This window comes from Canis aureus, chromosome X (assembly GCF_053574225.1).
Source record: "Canis aureus isolate CA01 chromosome X, VMU_Caureus_v.1.0, whole genome shotgun sequence".
Classification (NCBI taxonomy): domain Eukaryota; kingdom Metazoa; phylum Chordata; class Mammalia; order Carnivora; family Canidae; genus Canis; species Canis aureus.
The window spans coordinates 48,606,665-48,627,945 of NC_135649.1; the positions used below are offsets into that span (position 1 = coordinate 48,606,665).

Sequence of the window (21,281 nt, forward strand, 5' to 3'; positions counted from 1 at the left end):
TGAAAGATGCTCAATGTCATTGTTATAATGAAAATGCAAGGTAAAGTTGCAAAAAAATCACACTAAGTCTCCCAAGGATGACTATACTTAAAGGGCTCCAATATGAAAGGTTGGAGAGGGTTTATAGCAACCTCAACGCTTACACATTTATGGTAAAAATGTAAAATGGTGCAGTGACTGTAGAAAAACAATTTGGCACTTCCCCAAAATGTTCAACATAGAATTACCATATGATCCAATAATTCTACTCCTACTTATATACCCAAGAGAAATGAAAATATATCTATACAAAAATGCGTATACAAATGTTCATAACAGCATTATTCACAACAACCAAAGGAGAAACAACTCAAATGTTCATCAATTGATGAGTGGATAAATAAATGTGGTATATGTGCAGTAAAATAGTATTTGGCAGTAAAAAAGAATGAAGTACTTCATTCAAAATGCATAAGTTCATAATATTTCACTGTTATGTACATTATAAAACAGAAAACTTAATCATTTGAAAGGGCAAGATAAAAAATAAAAAGCATCTTTTTTTAAAAAGATTTTATTGGGCAGCCCCGGTGGCACAGCGGTTTAGTGCCAGGTGCAGCCCGGGGCGTGATCCTGGGGACCGGGGATCGAGTCCCGCATCGGGCTCCCTGCGTGGAGCCTGCTTTTCTCTCTGCCTGTGTCTCTACCTCTCTCTCTCTCTCTCTCTCTCTCTCTCTCTCTCATGAAGAAATAGTCTTTTTAAAGTTTTTTTTTTATCCATTCATCGTGGCCATTGCTGCTATAAACATCGGGGTAAAGAAGATGTGGTTTATGTATACAATGGAATATTACTCAGCTATTAGAAATGACAAATACCCACCATTTGCTTCAACGTGGATGGAACTGGAGGGTATTATGCTGAGTGAAGTAAGCCAGTCGGAGAAGGACAAACATTATATGTTGTCATTCATTTGGGGAATATAAATAATAGTGAAAGGGAATATAAGGGAAGGGGGAAGAAATGTGTGGGAAATATCAGAAAGGGAGACAGAACGTAAAGACTGCTAACTCTGGGAAACGAACTTGGGGTGGTGGAAGGGGAGGAGGGTGGGGGGTGGGAGTGAATGGGTGACGGGCACTGGGGGTTATTCTGTATGTTAGTAAATTGAACACCAATAAAAAATAAAAAATAAAAAAAAAATAAAAAATAAAAATAAAAAAAATAAAGTTTTTTTTTTATTCAGAGAAAGAGAGAGAGAGAAGCACAGGCAGAGGGAGAAGCAGGCTCCACACAGGGAGCCCGACGCGGGACTCAACCCTGGGACCCCAGGATCATGCCCCAGGCTGAAGGCAGGCGCTAAACCGCTGAGCCATGCAGGGATCCCCTAAAAAGCATATTATACATCTATTACGGCCTACACACCCGTCTTGGAAGACCAGTGTTCTAAATAAGAGAAATACATAGATTTATCCTTGCTTGCGAACAAGATACAGGCATTAGTCCATGTGGAACGGGCAACACAGAAATTAATGTCAAATCTGAAAAACAGGGAAAATAAAAATTGCAGATTTAAAGTAAGCAATCACTAAAGAAATAATACACTTTAATTAGATATAAGAGAGTCCTTATATTAATGAGAATATTGTTTTAGTAGCCTGTGAAACCAAATTATCTGTTTAGCACAATCTAAAAGAGATGAAGACAAATACCATATGATTCCACTCATATGTGGAATTGAAGAAACAAAACAGATGAACATAGGGGAAGGGAAGGAAAAATAAAATAAGATGAAAATTGAGAGGAAGACAAACCCTAAGAGATGCTGAACTCTAGAAAACAAACTGGGGATTGGTGGAGGAGTGGTGGTAGGGGAGGGTAATTGGGAGATGGGCATTAAAGAGGGCACTTGATGTAATGAACACTGGGGTGTTATATGCAATTTATGAATCACTGAATTCTACTCTTGAAACTAATAATACAGTATATGTTAACTGCATTGAATTCAAATAAAGAATTTCAAAAAATAAAATAGAAGATACAATCTAAGAAAAAGAATAAATTAACTGGATTTGATTGAAAAAGAATTTGTAAGAAGAATAATTTAACTGTTAGGCAGAGTAAGATAGCGTCAAACTTGCTTTATGAATGTTAAAAACTAAGAAAAAAATGAAAAAGTTTAATTTGTGCAAAATGTCACTCTCAACACAAAGAAAATCAGATTCATAAACAACACTACCTACTTAGAAAGGAGACACTCTTGTTTGAGTATCTATTGGAAAGCAAAAAGGAAGGAGATACAGACATAAAAATAAAACAGCCACTCAAATATGTGATGGCTGAAGATTTTAAAGGTAGATATTTCTGCAACAACAGCTATGGGATCTTGAAGAAAAGTCATATCAGTTTGAGAATGTGGCATCCGGGTTGACAACACTGATAAAATACATATATGACTTATTAGACCATAATATTTCCTTCGGTATCAATAATGACCAGTAATGAGAAAGCAAATTGGGTAATTAAGAAAAATACTTGAGCAGAGAAAATTAGCTAAAATCTGCCTTTGGCAGTAAATTATGAAATCATTATTTTACCCAGTTTGATGAGATAAATCATTCAACTATAGACAACTATTTTTTAAAGAACTGAAAGCAAGGGTATTATTTTGGTAGAGAGAAGCTTCAGTGAGGTAAACATACAAACATACAAACATCAAAGGGCTTCTCATTCATTTGGGGAATATAAATAATAGTGAAAGGGAATATAAGGGAAGGGGGAAGAAATGTGTGGGAAATATCAGAAAGGGAGACAGAACGTAAAGACTGCTAACTCTGGGAAACGAACTAGGGGTGGTAGAAGGGGAGGAGGGCGGGGGGTGGGAGTGAATGGGTGATGGGCACTGGGGGTTATTCTGTATGTTAGTAAATTGAACACCAATAAAAAATAAATTAAAAAAAAAACCTGAAAAAAAAAAAGGGCTTGGAAACAAGGTAAAAACTAAACAAGTAAAAGCCAGCCACAATGGATGTGACAAAATAGACTATAGGACAGGAGGGACTTGCTTGCTCAAGTATGTCAGCAGAATATGCACACATCCAACATGCTAGTCAAGGTTGAGGGACCAGCCCTGGGGACCAGCCAGATAAAGGGGAAGAAAGAGTGCATTCCAGGAGAAGGGACAACATGTACCAAAGCTAGGAGGTGAGACAGAGAATGATACATTCAGAGATCATTAATAAGCTCAGTATGTCCAAAACAGTGAAGGAGTAGGCAGGAAGGGCGCTGTGGAAGGCCTTATCTGCCCATAAAGTTGTTTGGCCTTATTCCCAGTGTAGTGGCAAGCTAGGCATTGAGATACTTTAAGTCAGATGTGAAGGAACTCAAATTTGAGGGAGATCACTTTGGCTGCAGAGTGTGTTGGAACCACTCTCAGCCCCACCCTCTAGCGTGGGTAGACCAGTTTAGGAGCCTGTTGCCATCATCCAGGAGAGAGATGATTGGGCTAGGTTGGCAGAAGTGATAACCAGGAAATGTGGACTGATGAGAGACATTTCAGAGGTAAATGGGTGGGATGTGGGGGTGCAGTGGAGAAGGAAGTCTGGCTTGGGCAGTGGAGTGGGTTGTTAGTGCCCTTCACTGAGAGTGAGACCCCTTGGAAGAGGAGAGGAGGAGAAAGGGGAAGAAGAGGAACAGTTGGAGGAGGAGGAGGAGGAGCTCAAGTTGGGAAAAGCTGAATTTTAGGAGCCAGTGAGTTGTCCAAATGGAGCTCTTCACCAGTTGATCACATGGATCTGGACTTCGTGTGCAAGATAAAAGATGTGGGTATCATCAGCCTACAGACCCTGAGGGTGAACCAGCTGGCTAGAAGAAGCCAGATTATGGAAATGGAGAAGGGAAATGGGAAGCAGGAGAAAACCAGAGGCTCAGACAGCAGAGGCCAAATGTATATCACATGGTGTGGAAAAAGAGAACTTTTGTGACATCCCACATCAATGTCATTTCTTTCCTTGCTACTTTGGTTTCCTATCTATGTGTGTCTGTGTGTCTGGAGGTGGGGTGGGCTGGGTTGGGAGTGTGTGATACTTTTATACTCCTTGTATTCTTGGGGCCTTTGAGGGCTCTTGGTGTTCCTCCTCTTTTGAGGAAGGCAATTTCCTTTTTTCCTCCCTCTTTCAGGCTGTTTGTGCAATTCTGTCTGCCAGAGCCTGCTGGTGGGGCCCTCCTAGACATACATGTTCATTAAGATGCAGCATAATCTAGTGGTGAAGAGCATGAGTTTTGGAGACAGTTGAAACCAATCCCATTAATTTCTAGTTGGATGCACATTAGCAAGGTTGCTTAACTATTTTGTGTCTCTATTTCTTCATCTCTAAACTAATACCTATCTCCAAAGAGATCTTGTCAAAACTGAAATAGATAACACGTAGAAAGCTTTCATCACATTCATTACTATTATTATCATCATTACCATCATCATCATTTCTATATTTATCATTTCTGATCCAGGACAATCTGGAGCATGCCATCCTAGGGTTTTTATACCATGCATCAGGAGGAAGAAAGAGCGCCTGAGAAGCATACAGTATTCATGATCTATAATAAAATTTGTACTTTCTAGATGAGGAGAAAATCACAGGTCTAGGTTGAACCTGATGGGGAAGTTCAGGATATTGATTCTCATAGCCCAGGGTAAGGGTTCTCTTTCCCAGGATATCATTAACCTACTACAACATATCACATGAAAACTTCTCACATTCCAGCAGACTGGTTTGGAGTCTCAGAATCTTTATTGATGAGATTTTGACTGCATGGTCAACCAGTAAATCAGTTCTATACTCACCCTTTAAAATAAAACTAAAATAGGTAAAACACATTTCTATGAATTTCAGATCCCTGGGGGCCCTGAGATCCAGATAACAGAAAAGCACTTCTTCACTTAGTAGTCAGAATTGTCATGGTTACCTAATGGTTCACTCAAATTCACAAGTACATTCTGCTCTCCTATAAAGCAGTATTTGCATTTCAAAGAAATCCACATTTTTTTCAAAATTCCCTTCTAAAAATATTTGCTTCAATGGGGAAAACGGAATTAAGGTCTAGAAAAATTGAGACTTGCAATAGCAAAGTTACATTTGCTACAAGAATTTCAATAATAAAGGTTTTATTAGACCTATAAGTATGTAGCTATAAAACAGACTTCAGTGAACAAATTCAGGGTTTGATTACATGAAGCATTTGCTCAGGAGTAATGGCTTTTCTTTTCCTTATCCACCAGAATCTTTATCATTAAGACAAAGCTTCTTACACATTCTTTATCAGTTTTTATCACTTTTATCATCCACTAGATTTTTTGGATTAAAAAAAAGTTTAAAGGCATCCCAACCAAGTTGGTGTATTCTTAAACTTAAAAGAAAAATACAAGTGATAATTGCTCCTGATTTCGATGGCCTTAATACCAACCACTCTTTACATAATGCCTAGTAGGTTTCTTAATCGATCACTAAATATTCAACTTGAATTATGAAAATATGGTTGTGAGACAAATGCTTGTACTAAATAAAAATAGGCCATTAGCTGGTACTTGGGAATCCTTGTTATGTACATTTTTATATACTCTCACGTAATATCCTATATCGTGCTGCAATATTTAATTCTCTCACAATATTAAAAGTTGCAAATGTTTATAAATGAAACTGGTTGAGGAGAAGAGAGGAGAGTAAATTAAATTATAGTATAATTTCTCAAATTTTAATTAAGATTTATATTATTTCATTATTTAATTTAACTTTACTTTTTTGTATATTTCTTATTGGAGTTCGATTTGCCAACATATAGTATAATACCCAGTGCTCACCCCGTCAAGTGCCCCCCTCAGTGCCCATCACCCAGTCACTCCATCCCCCCACCCACCTCCCCTTCTACTACCCCTTGTTCTTTTCCCAGAGTTAGGAGTCTCTCATATTCTGTCACCCTGTCTGATTTTTCCCACTCATTTTCTCTCCTTTCCCCTATAATTCCTTTAACTATTTTTTATATTTCCCATATGAGTGAAACCGTATAATATTTGTCTTCCGATTGACTTACTTCACTCAGCATAATACCCTCCAGTTCCATCCACGTTGAAGCAAATGGTGGGTATTTGTCGTTTCTGATGGCTGAGTAATACTCCATTGTATACATATACCACATCTTTATCCATTCATCTTTCGATGGACACCGAGGCTCCTTCCACAGTTTGACTATTGTGAACATTGCTGCTATAAACATTGGGGTGCAGGTGTCTTAGTTTTTCACTGCATCTGTATCTTTGGGGTAAATCCCCAGTAGTGCAATTGCTGGAGAAAGGGGAACCCTCTTGCACTGTTGGTGGGAATGTGAACTGGTACAGCCACTCTGAAAAAATGTGTGGAGGTTCCTCAAAGAGTTAAAAATAGAGCTACCCTAAGAACCAGCAATAACTTGATATATTTTTTAATGAGAAAGGATTTATCTAATGACACATTACTACCTATAGGGTCTTGGTTAATTTACTTACCCTCTCTGGCATCTGTTAAGTTGAGCAAGATAACTTGCAGTTTAAAGACACAGGAATTTCTCCCCAGGCCAAAAAAAAATTTTTCTGTTCCGGGAAAGTGTTAATGATAATAAAGATATGAGGAGTTCCTGAAAAGGAGATATCAGTGCCTTACTCCAACAATGTCTGAAAGATGCAGCAAGGCTCAGAAGAGCCATTGTCAAAGCTGCTCCAGCTTTGAAAAAAAACTTCTGTTCCTTTAGCACAGAGCACAAGCACCAGAGCCATCAAGCCTGAAATGAGTTTGCAATCTGAAACAATGTGTGTCTCAGCAGACTATGTGACTGTGCCTGCCTTTCTGACACTCTGGCTCCCAGATTTTGACAACACTCAAGGAGTAAGGGAATCACAAACATAAATGATGCTGATTTTTCTTCCATTTTAGCAAGATAGGGACCCAAAGCTTAAATTCCTCCAAGGTAACGTCTATCCCCATGTGGGCCAAGGCTCCACATGGATATTACATTAATGGGAAGCCCATTTGTCAGAGTAGCAAGGTCCCCTTAACTTGACAACTTCCCATCTCTGCTTGGGTCACCTCTGATTGTCTAGGTGAACAACACTTGACCTTCGCTTAGCAACTTCTTCATTACTTTCAAGAAATTTGGAAGTGAGTTGTAAGGCAGTAAATTTAACATGTGCCAAAACCTGTTTTAAGTGGGATAAATCTGCACATCATACGTCTAAACATCCCTCAAACTTTGTATTAGCCTCCAATCTCTACAGGCAGAATACATTTTCATGAGATGCTAAACTGTATGCTATACAGTCCTCCTCCAAAATTTGTACATTGAAGAAGGAGATTTGATTCTTAGGTTAGAAAGAGAAAACTAGCCTCTAAGGGAGACTGCAAGCCAGTGCTGAAGCGAAAGCCTTCTGGTGGGAGAAGCACATGGATAGGAAGCACATTTGCATTCCAAGAATGCTGATTGGCTAGAGTAGAGGTAGTAAATGGTATTGATAATCTATCTAGATTCCACTTACTTGGCTAGTACATCCATTCCTTAGCTCTTCTGAAGGTTGGCTGCTAAGGATTCATAGCTGTATCCTTGTCAGAGGATACCCAGGAGCTAAAACCCCTCTCCCTTCATGCCACCTCACTCATCCACAGTGACTTGCAGTCAGTGGATATAAAAGCCTGGCTCCTTTGTCTCAAGGTGGATTAATTCTGTGGTGCTCTTTATGTCCCAGAGCCGCCTGGGGCTCAGGCTGAGGCTACACTTCAGCTGAACCACAACTATGCCTAGTTTCTTCCCCTGTCCTATACCGCTCTCCTCACCTCCATGCAAGTTTCATCCAAGAACACTTCCTCAATAAACTACTTTCACAAGAGTCCCCATCTCAGGATCTGCTTCTAGGGAACCCCACTTGAAACACAGGGTATTAATATGTTTCATCTCTATGCTTGTCTTTGTTCTCCACTTTCCCTTTCTCAGTCAAGTCAACTCTACCTCCTGGCCTCAGAGTAAGTTTGTGGCAGGACTTTCCAGATTTTGTTTCCCCAAAATCCAAAGTCCACTGTGACTAACAGAGTTCCGAAAGTGAGGGATTTCCCTCACACTAGAGAGAAATCACCTCTCCCACTGGAGGAGGAAAGAAAGAGGTCTTTGAGTCCTTTGAGCAAATGGGACTTCTATCCTGTTTCATGGCAGTCCAGAGAAAAGAGTAGGAACTCAAGGTTGATGACCTGGATTCTATCTGGGGCTCCCAGCCTCACAAAATTCCTGTGTCCTCTATGCAAAGCATGGCACAGAAGCTGCCTAGCTGGCCCACGCAGAAACTTGGATAATGAGTACCATGACTATAATTAATGTGGAAACATATCCCCTTGTAGACAGAGTTTAGTCTACATATTTTTTAGAAAATGAAAACATCTAATTTTTTTTACACCTGAGTCTGAGAACTAAGTTTCATACCTGCTACATGAAAGGTCAGCAAAAGGGTGAAGACTCTGATTATCATGTTTTGTTATCAAGAAAAAAATCCATTGCCAGAATGTTTGTGAAGGATTTTCATTAACTAATAAAACACATCCCCTACAATGTGACCTGAAAAAAATAATTCCAGGATAACATAAACAGTATGATGCAATAATATTAAACACACTCATCTGCATTCTTACACAGAGAGAAAGACAAGGAATGGTAATTATTGATGGCTTATTTTATTTTCTTCCTTCCAGTTTTCTGTACTTTCTAAACTTTTTGTAGGCAGGATTAATGTCTTTTGAATCAGTTGGTTGCTTCTTGTTCTGCTCTCCATCCATCACAGGTCAGTTGGTAGATGTAGTATCAGGTGCCAGCCCCAATCACCAGTCCCTCTGCCATCAAGCCCAAATTCTAAAAAAAAAAAAAAGCCCAAATTCTGGAAACGGCTCATACTGCAGCGGCTTCAAAAATCTCAGGGGTTTCACCCAGGCTATTGAGAACGTTTTGGAGGCTGGAATCTAAAAAAGCAGTCAAGTGGGATCTAGGGGCCTGAGTGTTTGGGGAGGAGGAAAAACAGAAATGAGGCATTGAGCTTCTTTTGCATCCCCATCCCATCACTAAGGGGTAGACTGGCAGACATGGACAGACCAAAGCCAAAAGCAGCCATGAACAGGAGGCTAGGGATTTAAAGCTCCAGTGGATGCGCCAACACCCAAATGTTGGTCCAAACCCCGACCTTTCTCTGTTCCAGATCCAGGCTGTCAGACCTATCCTTCACCTCACGGTGCCCCCATCTCTCTGCTCCCTGATAACTACTTCCTCCCCTTTGTCTCTAAAGTCACCTAAGCCAAGCACTTCTGCTGCTGGTACTGCCCTGCCTTTTACTTGGCATGATAAAGAGGCTGGGTTCTGGTGTCTGCATAGGGAAACACAAAAGCGCCTCCAAATCAGCAATTGTGCTGCTACCCTCCACCCTCACTCCAGGAGTTTTCAATCAACACTCACCCTCACACCAACATACAGGAATCAGGAATGGTTTCCTCTTCGTCCTCCTCCTCCATCCTTGCCCACAATCACGCCACCTCCAAGGAAACAGGGAAGTGGTTACCTGAGCAGAACCGCTGTCTGGACCAAGACTTTAGTACATAGGCTCCTGGTCACGTGAGGCTACGTCACTGGTGAGTTCAGGTCCCAAATGTCCCCTCCTATTATTAGCAAAGTGGAATGCGACTCGCCTCTTCCACCACCACCACCACCGTGCTGCCTGACCACTGTCCCTTTTTTTTAGTCTTTACACACCCAACAAGTGTGTTGTCTTTCTGATGACTGGAAGGGGCAGCATCTTCTCCTGGGCTGCTGGCCAATTCTATTGCTTCTCTGGAGGAATGGTCCCATCCTTTTCTCTGCTCCCTCCACCTTGTTTCTTTTGAATCCCTTAAGTTCACATTGGTCTTCCTGAAAATACCTAGAAATGGGGGTGGGGGAAGTAGTGCAGGAAAAGAAGCAGAGAGAAAAAATGAAAATTTTGTTATTTTTTTTATTAGCACTATTCTGTTCCTCTTTTGAAACACTAAGTATGCATCCTTTTTATTGTCAGAAAATATGATAGAACTATTTTCACTTAAGAAAAGAAGATTCACTAAAAAAAGACATGTATCGTAAACAATCATATTTACTACATAATGAGTTTTGCACATGCCACTCAAATCAATCTTAATTGATCTTAATTTTCTACGTCTTGTCACATGACAAGATCCTGATTAGGCAAATCAGCTATCTGAGGGTTTACAAATCTACTAATGTGGTATAATCAAGTAAGCTTTATTTGTGGAATGCAAGAGACTTGTTCAATGTTGGAAAGCCATTCATTCTTTTATTCAACACATTTATTGAGCACCTACTATATGCCATGCATTGTTCTTGATGCTGTGGTTACAGCAGTAAATAAAACAGACCTCAATCTCTAATCTCATGGTCCTACATTATAGTCAGAGAAACAAACAACAAGCAAGATTAATAAACAAAATATATAGTATATTGTTAGTGATACCTACTAAAAAGAAAAAAATTAAAGGCAAGAAAGGAAGATATGAAAAGCTGAGATGGGTTGAACATTTGGATAGTGTGACCTGAGAAGGAATCACTAGGAAGGTAACCTTCGAGTAATGACATGAATTTAATGAGGAATCTAAGTATGTTGATATTCTGGATAGGAATATTCCAGGCAGGAGAACAAGGAAATGAAAAGGCTCTGTGAAGACAAAAAGCCCAGTATATTCCAAGAACATCAAGAAAGCTAGGATGGCTGAGCTACAGAGAGAATAATAGAAGATGAAGCAGAAAGGTAATAAGGTTGAAGAGGGTAGGGCCTTGTAAGTCCTAGTAAGGACATTTGCATTTACTCTAACCATCAGGGGATGTGGGGTGGGGCAGAGTTTGAACTTGAGAGATGTGTGGAGAATAGTCTATAGGGAGACTAGAGTGGCAGGGAGACCAATCTATCTTTTTTTTTTTTAAAGATTTTATTTATTTATTCATGATAGTCACACAGAGAGAGACAGAGAGGCAGAGACACAGGCAGAGGGAGAAGCAGGCTCCATGCACCGGGAGCCCGATGTGGGATTCGATCCCGGGTCTCCAGGATCACGCCCCGGGCCAAAGGCAGGCGCCAAACCGCTGCGCCACCCAGGGATCCCGAGACCAATCTATCTAAATCACTGATTGCAACAGCAAACCAAAGGAGAAAAGAAACCTTTCCATCAAAGCATTTGATAAACTTACCCATTCCTAAATATTTAAAAATTATTAGTAAAATAGGAATAGACAGAAACTTAGTTTATGCAGTAAAGAATTGTACATAATTTTAAAAATCATTCTTGGTTATATTAAATCAGATATGAAAAATCCTCCTTATCCTGATAAAGAATATATCAGAGGATCTTCTGACCTGGCAGATTCCTCACTCCTTGTGGGCTACCAGGACCACAGAACATATGACTTGACTTCATCCAGACATTATTTCTTTGTATTGTTTTTTGTTTTGTTTTGTTTTGTTTTTGCAGTACTGGTAAACGTAAGTGAAAAAAACCTTCAAAAAGGAGAGAATGACGTTAGTAAATGCAACTCCTTATTAACAATGTATCCTATTTCCAATCTTTCCAGTTACATCCTTCTCTCCCTAACCAGTATCACTTTCAGGTTTTTGCCTTTGAGAACCTTCTTGGGGGCATTTCAGGCAGTAAGGCCGTAAGTAATCTGTCTTTCCTAATCTATCTTTTTCTGCATTTTACAATGAGCAAGTTTTTCCATAATTAGAAACAATCTGAAAATTGGAAATCAATGATTCCATTATTTAATGCATGGAGAAAAAAACATGGATATGAAGACATCAGAATATTTTATGGGAAATATTAATTTGTGCCTTTATTTTTTGTATTTTTCAAATGTTCTATGAGGCTTTAGTAGTTTAATTCCATGGCAAAAATATCAACCTAAATACTTGGTAAGAGCTCTCCTCAGTCATTAAAATATTTCTTCATACATATTAAAAAAAAGAAAAAGAAAAAAGGAGAGAATATATCAGAAACAGCAAAAGTTACAGTAAATGATGAAACAAAAGAGGCATCCTTATTTTCTTCAAAAATAGGATCAGGAAGCTCTCAGTCACCACCATTTCTCAACATAGAAATGGGGGTTCTGATCAATGTAACACATGCAGAAAAGAAAAGAAAAAAGGTATAAATATCAGAAAGGAAGAAATGAAAAAAATCATCATTTGTAGATGATTATATATAAATACCTGGAAAAACCAAAAGTATCAACTGAAAACTATTGGAATTAATAAGCCAGATCACAAAAATTGGCAGATACAAAATAAATATATAATAGTAGAACATTTTCCTTAAGCAGGAAATTCCCTATCAGAAATTATAATTGCAGAAAGAATAGCATTTCAGCAACAAAGATTACTAAATACCTAGGAAAAACCTAACATGTCATAGGAATTATTTAGCTGAAGAAACTTATGAAATGAAATTTGATTAACAAACATAAAAATAAAAAAAACATAAAAATAGACTTGAACAAAATGGAGATATACCAGTACTTCTGGAGGGGAAGTCTCAATTTTAAGATGTTAATGTTTTTCAAATTAATCTGCAGATTTGCTACAATTACAATAAAAATTCCAAATGTTTATTATGTGCTTACTGTTGCTAAATCTGGAATTTGATTAATAACCACAAATGCACCTACTAATATGTGCATATAAAGGACAATGGAAATTGTTAGCAGTGGCTGAGAGTGGAAGAGATATCACAGAGCTCTTTCCTTTTTTTTAAGATTGTATTTATTTATTTGAGAGAGCACGACAAAGATAGCAAAAGAGAGCACAAATGGGGAGGAGAGAGAGAAGCAGGCTCCCCACGGAGCAGGAAGCCCTATTTGAGACTTGATCCTAAGACCCTGGGATCATGGCTAGAGCCTAAGGCAGATGCTTAACTGACTGAGCCACCCAGGTGCCGCACACAGAGCTCTTTCTCTGTATACGTTACATATTTCTTTATTATTCTGAATATTTGTAACCATTAATATGTTACCTTTTTCACCAGAAAAGAAAAAAACCAGAAGCTTCCTAATCTGGATGATTATATATAACACTCTCTAAGCCATTGTATCAGTTCTTAATATCTAGGGGAGCAGTTACAGACCCTTTGAGAAACTGATGAGGTCAATGGCCTCTATTCCCTCGCCAAAAAAAAATGCACTTAGTCACACACCCACTCACAAACAAAACCTTGTGTACAATTTCAGGTACAGCACAGAGGCAGCTCCTTGAGAAAGCCTACTGGAGGTTAATCAGTATGGTCAGGGGGAAGACCCCCTGGGGCCTGGGCACACATCTGGCCAGGGGGCAGCAAAGTGGGTGTGGGCTGCAGGCAGTGACCCTACAGCAAGGTTAGGTTCTCCCTGGGTGCCCTGTGGCAAGGAGGCCAGAGGTAAGAGGCCCAGCTGGCTGCACCTCTCAAGCCAGGTGGTAGCAGCAGACGGTGTTAGGAGCAATGTTAATAAGGCACCAAGATCGAGGGCAGAACAGGCAGACCTGAGTGCTTCCTCCAGCCAGCAATCACTTCTTCTTCATGGAAACCCACAGCTGCAGGGATATGTGGGAACAGCAGTCCCTTCTACATCCCTGAGGGAATTTGGGAGGGGGGAGGGGGAAAGGGAAGAAGCCAAAGACAGTTACTCAAGTTGGTCCCCTGAGTAAGGGTGGCATTTACCTTCTTGGTCACCTGTCCATGTGTACTTTTAGAGTGAGCAACAGAATCAAGAAGCTGAATGCAGGGAATAAGAGGCTCTGGAATATGGAAGGAGGTAGAGGGGTCAGCATCTCCCCCACCCTTGACAAAACAGGGGGGATTTGGCCATCTCTGCATCCCTTTTTGTCCTTTCCTTGGCCTAACAGCTCTTCCGTTTGCCCAGAGCTGAATCATGAAACTGGAACCTAATCCAGGGACAGGTGTTCAAAACTGTCATGGTTACAGCCATTGAATTACAGGAGGTTCACACAGCAGTCAGCAATGGTTTAGGAACATTAAATAAATGTGTTTCTCTAACAGAACAAGGCAGGATCATTTATTTATCCAACTTAAAAGCTGTCCCATAAGGAGAAAAAGTAGAATATTTGTCCATAAATAAGATTGGACAACTGAACATCTCTCCATGGATCAATTGACAGATCACATGAAAACATGCTTATCTTGTTGAGGAAAGTTCCCTTTTTAGATGTTCAAATACCTTAGCATGTTCTGAAAACTATTTCCTATGTGGCCAACAGAATTCATTTTCTGCGTGGTAAAAATTAACCAAAATTAATGGTGCCTTCTTCTATTAGTGGGAAATCTTTAGAAATCATGGAGCTCTTTTTATTGCTGCTTCCCACACTGTGGTATTTTCTTACTGTGATAATAAAGGATAGTAATCGCTTTAAAAAAAAAAAACAAATCGGAAAAGTGTCACAGAAATACAGACCCCATTCCCACTCCTTGTCTCCTTTCTGACACATTACCTCTTACCTATTCTGGAGCAGAGGCCAACGGCAAGGGAAAGGGTGGGAACTAGTGGATGAGGGATTGAAGGTGGTGGGAGGGGAGAGTGTCCAGTTGCCCAGGAAAGAAAGAAACAATTCCCCAACACACACACACACAAGTAAAAGTTGCCAATAGCCGTCCAAAATGCATCCCATCTCCCGTGTGTAGAAAAAGGCAAATTGTAACACTGGGAGAAGGGGCTACTTTTGGCCTCTGGGACGACAAAGACACCCCGCCGCCGCCAAAAAAATGAGTGACAGGACCTGATGTGGTGAGGTGGGAGTGGGGCTGAAGGAGGGGGCTTGTGCTCTTGGTGGGAGTGGAAATTGGGGACTCGAGCTTACTGGTGATATAGCCCTCACGTGACCGGGGGCTGACGTGGGCAAAGGTACTTAAAGCCCTGACTGCCGTCCTCCGTCCTCCTCTGGGTACCAACTCTCTTGCGCTGCGCACTGCCGTGCGTTTAACCCAGGCGAGGAGGAGGAGGACAAAATTCTCCCAGATCCGGGCAGGTGGGTGTGAGGGTGGGCAGAGCCTGGCACTCCTGAAACGGGTAGCCCAGAGATGCGGGAGTCTGAGGCCGCGGGTGCCTTCACCTCGCCCACTCCTGGCTGGCTTTCCAGATCCCCGCGCGGAGTCGCAGCTCATTTTGGTGGGCGGCGGGGAGAGGGGGTAGGGGGAACCTAAAGACTCGGGTATACTTGCGGAGAATCCGCTGACTTCTTCTCCCAGTCAGTGTTTGTTGGTTTTGGTTTTAACACTCAGGCCCCGCACCCCACATCGCGTCCTGTTCAGAGAGGAGAAGGGAAGAGAAATAAACGTGGCAGCGCACAGAAGGCCAGCTGGGTGGTTGGGCAAGGGTTACCGGAGGGGGACGCAATTTGGAGACGAGCCGGCCCGTTCACTCGCACCCTCACTTTGCAGATACCTCCCCTGACTACCCCCTTCCCACCTTCCCACCCCCCGCCCCGGCCGGCCCGCTGCCCTTTGGGGATGCCGCAAAATGGGTGTGCCAGCCTCTGTAGGGGAGATGGCGGGTTTGGCGCTGTCTGGGCTTCACAGGAGGGGGGGATCCTGAGAGAAATCGGGTATTAAGCCGTCGTGCTAACTCACAGGCTGCTTTCCAGACACCTCCAACCCACATGGCTCTTCACTCTTGTTAATTCAGTCCTGGAAGGGGAGTTCTCGTACGCTGGAGGGAGACATGGCGGTTATCGGGGGATTTGGGTGGGGGGTGGGAGGCGGAGCCCAGAACGTAGAAACAGTGGAAAATCATGACCCTGAAACCGAAAGGTCAGATCTTGGGGGCCCTTGTTCTGCAGGCTTATGTTAAGTCTGGGGGCTGGGGATCGAAGGACAGGTGGTCTTGGGAGGAAGACACTAGACTGGCAGTCATCCCTCATTTGGCGTCCCATCCAGTTTTTGCTGCACTAGCGCCCCGCCCCCTCCCGCTCCGGTGCAGGAGAAGGGGTGTGGCTGTGTGTCCCAGAGAAATGGCGGACGGGCGGAGCAGGGCAAAAGGAAGGAGGGATTGAGTGCCTGAGGAGTCTGCCCCGGGGCAGGAGATTGGTGTGGGTTGGGAGGGGTAAGAAGAGTTCATGGAATTGAAAGATTGTCATTCTGCTGCGTGAATACTAGAAGACAGTTATAGGGACTTCTGTCCGAGTTCCCTCCATCCACCAGGCTCTCTGCCCTTCAGTCTGTTCTTAGGATGAAGCTTTCACTGAACTGAAGGAAGAGGAAACAACCCTGAATCCGTGGAGGTCAGTGTTGGGGGTGGGAGGTGTCTGGGAACCCCTGGTGTGTGTATGGCAGAAACCAGAGCAGAGTCTGGGACCAGAGGCTCCTCTTCCCCCATCTTCTCCCTCTTTACAAGACACTCTTGCCTTGGGCCTATCTTTTGGTGCAGAGAAAGGGGTGTGGCACTGGCCTTCTTAATTAATGGTTTGCGGAGGAAGGGTTACAGAGGGAAAGAGAATTCCTGAGAGGGGAAAACTTGGCCCATAAGGATTCAAATCAGGAAAGGAAATGGAATCCAACTACCAAAAATGCCAAAACACTGTTTCTCGGATCTCTCTGCAGGTCTGTCTGAATTTGGGGCCCTGCACAAGTACAGGCCTGATAGAAAAAAGTAAACTGCTCCTGCTCCCAGCAGGTTGGTATGGGCATGATCACCATCTGGGAACCCTTGGGGGTGAGTGTGGGGGATCAGAGCAGCATCTGGGGTCTCTACTGTTTTTCCTGCTCTCCAACAGCTTTCCTAATGTCCTTATGCCTCTCATCTCCCATTTAGGTGCTGGGAAATTGTGTGTTGGCATTGGGTAGGGCCAGCTAGGGATGAAGGTGTAGAAAACCTTAGACAACCTGGGTCCTGTATCAGCACACACAGGCCTTGCCATCTGTGTCTGGGTAGTAGCTCACTCACCGAGCCTTGTTTCTGACCTCTCCTCCATAGGCCTGGTTAAGCACAAAGTGAGCCAGAGCCTTAAGCTTCATTTCTGCCCCTTTGTCCCAGGTCCTGCTCGGCTTGCAGTCTGGGCAAAACCTGTGAGCCTGAGTAGAAGTGCCTTGCCCAGACGTGCAAACCGCGTTTAGGCAAGCCAGCTCCACACTGTGGATCAGAGAATTACTCCAGCTGCACCATGAGCCGAGTTCGAGATGCTGGCTGCGTAGCTGCCGGGATAGTGATCGGAGCGAGTGCCTGGTACTGTGTCTACAAATATGCCAGGGGAAGAAACCAGACAAAGAAGAGACTGGCCAAGCCTAAGACCAGGGCTATGGCTGGAACCGGAGCCAGGGCTAGAGCCAGACTAAGGGCTGGATTCACAATTGACCTTGGGCCAGGATTCGGCCCTCCAACCCCAGTCCGCACTCAGGCGGAGAACAGGGCCCAGGAAGAAGCCTCTGCTCTGGACACAGATGGAGCTGAGGCAGTGGCCCCAGCTGCCACCGGTGCTGAGGTACAGAGTGGGGCAGGACATCAGGTCCAAGAGGCAGAAGGGGCAGGGGCTGGGCCTAAGGCTGAACCAGTAATGGGTGCCACAGGGACTTCCTCAATGGCATCACCTCTCGGGGAGGCAGAGGCTTCCGTGGCTGCAGAGGCCCCCACAGTGGCAAGGGCTCCCAAGTTGCCAGAAGCCCCTGGCACAGCAGAGGCTCCCGGGGTGCCAACAATGCCTCCAAGTGTGCCAGCGCCTACCGAGGCCACAGCACCTATGGAGGCTGCGGAGGCTCCTGTACCCACACCACCTACTGCTGTTCTAGTGCCTTCTGGGGCTGCAGAGGCTCCTGGGACTTCAGGATCCCCTAGATCAGTGGCACCCTCCAAGAAAGCGACCCCTGGGGCTCATACCGGCGCTATACCTAAGGCTGGGTCAGCGACTGGAGCTGTACCCAAAGGTGGAGCCAAAGGAACCAGGTCTCGGACTGGGGGCAAGGGCAAAGGCAAGAAAAACAAGGTTGAAGTGGATGAATTGGGGCTGGGCTTCCGCCCTGGGGATGGGGCTGCAGCAGCTGCTGCAGCATCCGCTAATGGGGGACAGGCTTTCCTGGCAGAGGTCCCCGATTCTGAGGAAGGGGAGTCCGGGTGGACTGACACAGAGTCAGAGTCAGACTCTGAGCCTGAAACGCAGCAGAGAGGAAGAGGGAGGAGACCTGTCCCCATGCAGAAGCGCCCCTTTCCTTATGAAATAGATGAGATTCTCGGTGTCCGAGACCTCAGGAAAGTCCTTGCGTTGCTTCAGAAATCGGATGATCCTTTCATCCAACAGGTAGCTTTGCTCACCCTGAGCAACAATGCCAACTATTCGTGCAACCAAGACACGATTCGAAAATTGGGAGGCCTCCCGATTATTGCAAACATGATCAACAAAACTGATCCCCACATTAAGGAAAAAGCCTTAATGGCCATGAATAACCTGAGTGAGAACTATGAAAATCAGGGCCGACTTCAGGTCTACATGAATAAAGTGATGGATGATATCATGGCCTCTAACTTGAACTCAGCAGTACAGGTAGTTGGACTGAAATTTTTAACAAACATGACTATTACCAATGACTACCAGCACCTGCTTGTCAACTCGATTGCAAACTTTTTCCGTTTGTTATCTCAGGGAGGTGGAAAAATTAAGGTTGAGATTTTGAAAATACTTTCGAATTTTGCTGAAAATCCAGATATGTTAAAAAAACTGCTCAGCACCCAAGTGCCATCATCATTTAGTTCCCTTTATAATTCTTATGTGGAATCAGAAATTCTTATTAATGCCCTTACTCTATTTGAGATCATCTATGACAATCTCAGAGCAGAGGTATTCAACTACAGAGAATTTAATAAAGGTTCTCTTTTTTATTTATGTACCACATCTGGAGTGTGCGTTAAGAAAATTCGAGCCTTAGCAGATCACCATGACCTCTTGGTGAAAGTGAAAGTTATAAAACTGGTGGACAAATTCTGATTGGCTATGTGCTCTCAAACGACTTGAAGAAATTTCTTGGTGTTCCAGTCTGGAAGCAATGAAAATTGAAAGTTGCTACTTTTCCACTTGTTCATATAGTAAAGGGATCCTTTCAGCCACCAGTTTGAATAATGTATCATCCAGAATGATGTTATCTGTGACAGTCTCCAGCTTTCAGCTGAACCATTTTATGAATACCAAATAAATAATCCCTCTTAAACTGAAAACACATTTGTGACTTTAATCGTGCTGCTCAAATGGAAATATTTTTACTGGTTCCTCTATGTGAATTGACAGTGAATCTGTCCATCATATATAGTCTACACTTTTATCACTTTTATCATTTGTTTTGACTTGAATTTATCCACCAAAGACTTCATTTGTATATCATCAATAAAGGTGTATGTTTTGACTGACAAAAAAAGTTCTCATATTTGAATTTTAAATCTAGCTGGAGAGATAAGGTACATAAACACAAATGGTTTACTAAAAGCACCTGGGCATATATTCATTGTCAAATATATGCTGTCTGGTTAAATGAAGAAGTTGCTAGAAAGCTTTAAGCTGGGCTCTGAAGGGACAGCATAAGAAAATACAGAAGAGCATTTCAGTTGGGGAAAATGTCTTGAACACAGGCAAGAAGTGGGAAATCTGCTCCTGTGATAAGGTAACCAATTTGCCTGAAATGGAAACTGTGGGAAGTGAAAATGAAGGGTTGGGGGGCAACCTGGATGGCTCAGTGGTTTAGCGCCACCTTCAGCCCAGGGCGTGATCCTAGGGACGCGGGATGGAGTCCCATGTCAGGCTCCCTGCATTGAGCCTGCTTCTCCCTTTGCCTGTGTTTCTGCCTCTCTCTCTCTTTCTCTCTCATGAATAAATAAATAAAATCTTTAAAAAAAGAAAGAAAGAAAATGAAGGGTGGGGAAGATCCCGAACCCCCCAGTGGAGGTTGAAATATCCTGTCATATCCTGGGAGTTACTGGACATTTTTGACCAAAAGAAAAAGAACCTGGTGGCAATGTGCAAAGTGGAACTGGGATGGGGTTAGGCATCAAGACTGGAAATGAGGGGCGCTGGGTAGCTCAGTCGGTTAAGTGTCTGCCTTTGGCTCAGGTCAAGATCCCAGGGTCCTGGTATAAGTCCCTCATTGCACATTGCGTAGGGTTCCCTGCTCAGCGGGGAGCCTGCTTCTCCCTCTCCCCTGCCCCTCCCCCACCACTCGTTTTCTCTCTAGCTCTCTCTCTCTCTCAAATAAATAAAACCTTTAAAAAAAAAAGACTGGAAATGAGAACTGTTGTTAAGTTATGACAAACCAAAAATGAAACAGTGTAAGAATTGTTAGGGAATAGTGGGAACGAAAGATGCTTACGGGGGGGGGAAAAAAAAGGACCTAGATCTGCTACCTGACTTCACTGTAGTTTGACAAAGACAGAGAATTCTATGATCTGGTGCATGTCCTGACATAGAAAGCCCTCTTTCTTGGGCAGTTGTGGTGATCATGAAATGCCAAAGGGAGTTATCATTTCTAATGATGAGACAAAGCATTGTGACACAAAGAATGATTCGTCGCCAAGAGTGGTTTTCTTTCCCTAAGGTTAGAGGTCTAAGGGGATCCCTGGGTGGCTCAGTGGTAGCGCCTGCCTTTGGCCCAGGGCATGATCCTGGAGTCCTGGGATTGAGATCCAGTCCCGCATCAGGCTCCCTGCATGGAGCCTGCTTCTCCCTCTCTCTCTCTCTCTCTCTCTCATAAATAAATAAAATCTTTTTTAAAGAAAGGTTAGAGATCTAGGTCTGTCTTCTCTTAGAAGAGGGGGAGTGGTGAGACCTTTATGGGAATCCCACCTCCACCCCAAATTCATTTAAGAGCAGATTGCATCTTCTTTGTTCTTCTTGGCCCAATGAAGCAATGAAAGTAAAAAATGGGAAAAGTCACAGAGATTTTTCAAACCCAGCCTGCTTTCCTGACACCCCTCACAGAACACTCATTTTTATGCAAGTGTATGGTGGCCTAAAGAAAGAATAGAGATAGGGACTCCTAGGAGGGGTTCACTCAGAAAAGGGACAGATGGGCATTATATATTGGTACAATTTATCTGGAAGGCAATTTGGTAATCTGCATAAGAAGCTATAAAGATTTAGAGAGGAAAACACAGGCAGCAACGTTTTTTGACCTGGGCCACAAAAACTTCTTACTAGACATGTCTCAGAGGCAAGGGAAACAAAAGCAAAAATGAGCTACTGGGACTTTGTCAAGAT

The 21,281-nt window shown here is 42.9% G+C and overlaps 1 protein-coding gene and 1 long non-coding RNA gene across 6 annotated transcripts; one reads left to right on the forward strand and one right to left on the reverse strand.

Moving 5' to 3' along the window:
• Positions 1-8,699: 8,699 nt before the first annotated feature.
• LOC144309031 (uncharacterized) lies at positions 8,700-19,546 on the reverse strand. Of its 5 annotated transcripts, XR_013375183.1 has the most exons (6): positions 15,685-19,542; positions 15,273-15,358; positions 13,584-13,673; positions 11,430-11,570; positions 9,488-9,947; positions 8,700-8,893 (listed from the first exon to the last, which is right to left on the reverse strand). It is a non-coding gene; the product is annotated as an uncharacterized LOC144309031 (long non-coding RNA). The 5 variants fall into 5 exon arrangements; XR_013375186.1 differs by lacking the exon at positions 13,584-13,673 and having other exon boundaries at positions 15,168-15,358; positions 15,685-19,546; XR_013375182.1 differs by lacking the exon at positions 13,584-13,673 and having other exon boundaries at positions 15,685-16,920.
• ARMCX2 (armadillo repeat containing X-linked 2) lies at positions 14,930-19,449 on the forward strand. Its single transcript, XM_077890072.1, has 4 exons — positions 14,930-15,083; positions 16,271-16,334; positions 16,654-16,726; positions 17,087-19,449. Exon 4 carries the CDS (start codon positions 17,214-17,216, stop codon positions 19,023-19,025), a length of 1,812 nt encoding a protein of 603 aa, XP_077746198.1. The 5' UTR covers positions 14,930-15,083; positions 16,271-16,334; positions 16,654-16,726; positions 17,087-17,213; the 3' UTR covers positions 19,026-19,449.
• Positions 19,547-21,281: the final 1,735 nt, after the last annotated feature.

Bases quoted from the DNA above. Each gene is read 5' to 3' on its own strand.
- ARMCX2 (XM_077890072.1), top strand. From the start codon at position 17,214: ATGAGCCGAGTTCGAGATGCTGGCTGCGTAGCTGCCGGGATAGTGATC.